At 33.9% G+C, this 5,587-nt stretch overlaps 1 protein-coding gene across 1 annotated transcript; it reads right to left on the bottom strand.

The window, feature by feature from the left end:
- Positions 1-794: 794 nt before the first annotated feature.
- LOC121406943 (glyoxalase domain-containing protein 5-like) lies at positions 795-4,712 on the bottom strand. The gene is made up of 2 exons (XM_041597817.1): positions 4,600-4,712; positions 795-2,712 (listed from the first exon to the last, which is right to left on the bottom strand). The coding sequence occupies exons 1-2, from the start codon at positions 4,710-4,712 to the stop codon at positions 2,196-2,198; spliced, it is 630 nt and encodes a 209-aa protein (XP_041453751.1). The 3' UTR covers positions 795-2,195.
- Between the last annotated feature and the right edge of the window lie 875 nt (positions 4,713-5,587).

A 5,587-nucleotide genomic window follows, 5' to 3' on the forward strand; every position in this document is an offset into this window, starting at 1 on the left:
TCACCAGTTTAGCTGAAGGGATTCACAAAAGAATAAGCCTACATGAAATCAATTAAAATGTTTAGAATCACCTATTTCATGTTCTGTGGAGATAAACAAAGTACTTTTTCAGTTCAATTTATGTTAAATCAATTAAATGAATTTAAATAGGCCTACTATTTATGGTTTCTGAATCCAAATCCTGCAATTAAATGCATTATTATATTGTGTGTCGTACGGGACATGTCCCGTACGACACAGCGTGTGTCGTACGGGACATTTTTTAATAGGACAATAATTGAAAAATGAAGGGCAGTAATTAGATCCTTATGGGATAAATCGATCACCCATGGGTCAAACAAAGAGAAACTCATTTTATGAAATTGCATCATCAAAAATAAAATTGTAGGAAAAACTTTTGCATTGTCATGTGTCGTACGGGACATTGCCAAAAATAGGTTCGGAAAAATCAGGGCTGCCCCTATAATGGATCATGAAAATGTTGTAGATATTATTTGGAACCATCAATGATATATTATTCTACTGACCTGCAATATTTTCAATCTTCTCTTGCTTTGCAAATAATTGTTTCAGGTGGAATTTGTACTTGACTATTCAATGAGCAAAATTATTGAAAATTCAAAATTCCATTGTTCTCCCCCCAAAAAACTATATCTGTCTTCACTTTTGGTTAAAACTCATAATTTTCATAAAATTTAGGTATCATAGTAAAATATTACAGTACTTATGACTTATTGAAAGCATGTTGAAATTTATGATATTTTTTAAGTTCTAGTGTGGAATCGCCCTTATAGAGCTGAATCTGAAATTATTATTTTTCCCTCCCACATCACTTATTTGGCCTCCAGCACATTTGTGCCAGGACAACTTAGAAAATTTTTTCAAGACTTTTTACATTACCAATTATAAAATCATTTGTTTACTTTGATCATGATGCATGCAAACTTATTATCATGTGCATGTATTTAGTAAATGCAAAGTTGTAAACAAAAAACAAATGAAAATATCACTTTTGTTTTAATGTTAATGTCAAAATTTGCTTGATTAAATTTTGGCATCCCAAAACAGAATATGACGATTCTATATGCTACAGAAACATGTTTGATGTTCATGAAAATATACTTAAAATATTTTACCTTTCAATTATTACCAAAAAAAGGTGTGGGGTCTAATCTATACAAGCACAGGTATCATTACCTAATTCAAATATTTTGGTACCACAGAAATCTGTTAGAATAAGAACGTTTGCATAATCTGGGCCCATAACACAAAGCTTAGCAATGATCATAGAACATTTTTCTCAAATTGAATCAATTGACTACAATTTACAATCAATCGTAGCGTGCAATCAATCTCCATTCTTTGTGTTACGGTACCCTTTTTTTTATTCCTTTACTTATGGATGGACAAATTTTGCAAATTTACCTGTAACTTTTTTCTAAATTTCTCAGGTCAATTGTGATTATAAAATTGGATCAGATCAAACACATTTTGCATACTACTGCCCTCTGTAGTTTAAGTCTGATATGATTTGAATATTGAGCTATCTATTCACAAATGGAAAACAGGCCTATTTCAGTGCAAAACTATATATTGATAAAGACCACTTATAAGCTACCATAATGTGACTAGATACTGAAAGTCAGCACGCTGATTACCTGAGAGCAATTCTTTGTAAAATATCATTTCTTACTGATATTATATAATATAGGTCAAAGTAAACAAATGAAATGTGGCACTTTTGGGTAGATTCAATGTATACTATACTCTGAAAATTTCCAGTTTTTAATAATTCAGGTTACTTCAAAATAGAATGGCTGATCAATTTATCTTACATTTAATGAGTTTCTAACAAGAATTTTCAAATAAAATCAGTTAACTTCGCTCAATTGAACTGTGATATTTAATTCTTATATAGGAGAGGTATAGTACACATAAACTTGATCTGTGTGGTATTGGAAATATTTTCATGATTTTGACTTCTGAACTAAATAAATTTTACTTGCTCATATTATAAAGTGAAAGTATTCTTTGAAGATTGCAAGAATGATCTCTCACGCATTGGCCATCAATTAAAAATCAAATACATACCATGTACATATGAACTACACGGAGATGCCATGACTGAATTGAATATCAAAGTGAAACTTCATTGAAAGGCTTGAGGATACTGAATGTCAATTGGGAAGGGGAATTTAAACATAGTTTGAGACTTCAATAAGGTTCATGTCTGGATCTCTAAAGTAGACTGAATTGATGGGGCCCATTGCACCTGTCCGCATCACGGGACCTTCTTCAACAGACACCCCACATTCTTTTAGATGGGCCATCACATCCTCCAGTGATGTATCAGCGATGAAGCACAGATCTGCCGATCCTGGGGTTGGACATGCCGCTTTGGGCTCAAATTCCTTGCCGGATTCGTGGAGGTTGATTTTCTGGTTGCCAAATTTGAGAGCCTTGCGGGTCGCTTTGAAGGTGATCTCGGTCATTCCAAGAACTTTGGTATAGAAGTCAACAGTGCGAGAAACATCTTTTACGGTCAGCACAAGATGATCCATATGGTTTATGCATATATGTGTATCTCCTGAAGAACGTGTACTATCAGACATGGTGTTTTCTAGTTTCTTGACTTTAAGCAGAATCCTAAAGCAATCTACAAATGGACACTGACAATTCCACAGTTCACAAGACAGAGTATAACTTTGAAGCCTATTTGAAGCCTATTCCATGGTTTGAAGCTCTTTTAGGTGGCAGTAAGTGGACGGCGTGTTGCACTTGTTTCATTTTTATATGTATGTATAAATTGCAAATGTTATATTCTAGGTTTTATTTTCCTTCAACAACATTTATGAAGAAATTTCCTCAAAACATTCACAAAATGATAGAAAGGGAGGCATGCACAAACAAAGTGGTGCAAAAGAGCTGACAGAACTATTACTGTGAACAATGCAGGTGGAAAACTGCTGTGCTGTTAGTTTTTGGTGCAAAACACTGTTTTATACTCACTCCTTGCTTCCCTTCTGCATTTTCTTCAACATGTCAAGTTGAAACCTAAAAATAAAAAAATAAATGTATATAAGACTAGAATAGGCAGATTGTGAGCCAGATAGATCCTCACAATGAATGATGAACCTTATAGAAAAGTGAGGGAACGAAAGATGTCACAAACTCACAATTTGTTCTATTTCATTCAATAAATTAATTAGGAATAATCAAACTACCGTACTATGGTCTGATTGTGAAATGTGTTGCCCTTCTTCTTGTTTGTGTGTGCTCACCTTGTACAAAGTCAATGGGAGTAAAAAGATGTCGTCAGCATTGATAAAATGAATGGCACTGGTGAATAGTTAAATTTGAAGTGTAGTCAAGATCACACACCTGACACGAACTCAGCTCAGCAGGAAGCCTAGGATCATCCCCCCCCCCCATCTCACTTATTCATATTTACAAACGAAGGGAATTGTCTTGTGCATGTATATGTTCATCTCAATACGGTTTATTACACTGTATTATTTATGACGAGCTATGAAAAAGTGATTACTTTTGGGGGTTGGAGTTCAGCACTCCTAGTACCAATGAGGTCCAAACATTACATGTGGTTATGATTTTAAATTAATGATATAACCATGCATGATCGAGACACATGATACTTTGATAGTTAGGACAACAAAAATGAAATGGCATTTCTACTAAAAAGCATAACCTTAACACTAGCTCACTGCAACCATCATTTTTTACACATTTCTACAGATTAGTACATATACTAACCTCGTACAATGTGTGAGTGGCACAAATCTGGTGCCATTGCCCACCCTACATATGAAAAGCAACACGAATTAATATGAATGGGGCCACTAAAACGCACTCGCTCCACCAGTGGGCTACCGTTTATCAGAATGAAAATCGGGAATGAAAACTACAATAATTGAGCTAATACGTTACTCTAACATAATTCAAACTATCCATTTAACATGAAACTAAGCTAAAACAAAGAAAAAATATAATGAAAGCTGTTGGAGAGAGTTTACCGTCCAAAAAATTGAGAGGAACAGACGACACTCTGGCGTTTCAAGGCGAGCGCTTTAACTGAGAAAGATCAATAGATGGCGCTCCTCCATAAACGAATTTTTAAAAAAACGGGAAGAATAAAAAATGTATTAGTGAAGAAAAAAATCTGATCAAGGATTACATATATTTGGAGGAAGCGGAAGATGGGTAAATTTCTTAAAATATTTTGAGGATCAAAGTAAAGAGAGAATGAACAGTTAACTGCAATCTAGTATTACACTTGACACCATTGCCCAAGAATCTGCAACTGCAATATCCACACAAAAATAATCTGAAAAACAATTAAGAACTGAAAGATTGTGCAGATCCAGCATTTCAAAAATCAGGGAGGGGTCAAGGAAAAATGAAAAGGGAAAACATTTCCCCTCAGAAATTAAGACAAGCAAAATAAATTGTCTATTCTTAAAAAGTGAATGACTTACTTCTTTAGCACTTCGACCAATCAAATATATTATAATTGGCCATTTACATCTTCTTTTTTTAATACGTATTAAATATTTTAATTAAAAGAAATGTGGGACCAAGTACATACAGGTTTCTTTCTCATATGACTTAATGAAGCCTCCACCATCCCCTTCTTCCATTTCTTTCTTCCTCTTACTCCTCTCCCCTCTCCTTATCCCATACTTCCCTTTCCCCATCCCCCTCTCTCTGCTCCCCCCCCCCCCCTTCCTCTTCCCAGTCTAGCCCTTCTTTCCATTCACTCCTCAGTCTTTCATTTTACAAACTCCTTTGAACTCTCTTTTATTTGCAAACAAGCATCAGTCTGCACAATACAATAATAAATGATTCATATTATTTATTAAAATACATATTGGTTTTATACAATATACATTATCCAAACATATAAAGATATAAAACAGACAATAATATGGGCAATTATTATAACCTAAAAAATTGTGATATCAATTATTCAATGATGACTTCAATGTACATTCTAAACATAGGTACAGGATATGCTGTTAAGAAAGTAGAGTTACTAATAGTGGTATAATGGGGAGGAGAAAAGGAGAGAGGAAGAAAGAAGAAAGAGAGGTTTGGTATTTAAGATAATCAGCTCCATCATATATTTGAGGATACGTCCTTTTGTTTCTATGGGGAGGATGATTTAAGATCTTTTGAAAATGGTAGTTATAATCAAAACAGTGTTCAGTCCCATTCATGAGTTATATGTGCGGTGCATATATAACTCGGCACACTTGAGTCAGTTTCTAATCATATTTCAGTGCATTTCAAAGGGATTTCAATTGACATATTCCAATCACTTTGAGGCAATTTCTAGCATAATTATATCTCATAATATATTATGTTGACAAGTAAAGTGTATCTTTAAAGTTTTCTTGGACAATGCTTTTCAATAAAGCACATAAATGTAATCAAGCTAAAAGGATTCATCTTATTCAATATCATTCTGACTTGTATCAATATTTTAATCCAATTTTCATATGAAAGAGCTTAGTAGAAGTGGTTTGACTGTCCTTCCATAGATGAGTAAAATTCATTACACATTACCACA

Source organism: Lytechinus variegatus, chromosome 2, assembly GCF_018143015.1.
Source record: "Lytechinus variegatus isolate NC3 chromosome 2, Lvar_3.0, whole genome shotgun sequence".
NCBI lineage: Eukaryota > Metazoa > Echinodermata > Echinoidea > Temnopleuroida > Toxopneustidae > Lytechinus > Lytechinus variegatus.

What these genes read in the sequence shown, in the direction of transcription:
- LOC121406943 (XM_041597817.1), bottom strand. Translation starts at nt 4,712, where the DNA reads ATGGGGAAAGGGAAGTATGGGATAAGGAGAGGGGAGAGGAGTAAGAGG. An exon ending in TATGAGAAAGAAACCTGTAT is followed by an intron (nt 2,713 to 4,599) that starts GTACTTGGTCCC and finishes GGCTTCAAATAG; the next exon opens with GCTTCAAAGTTATACTCTGT.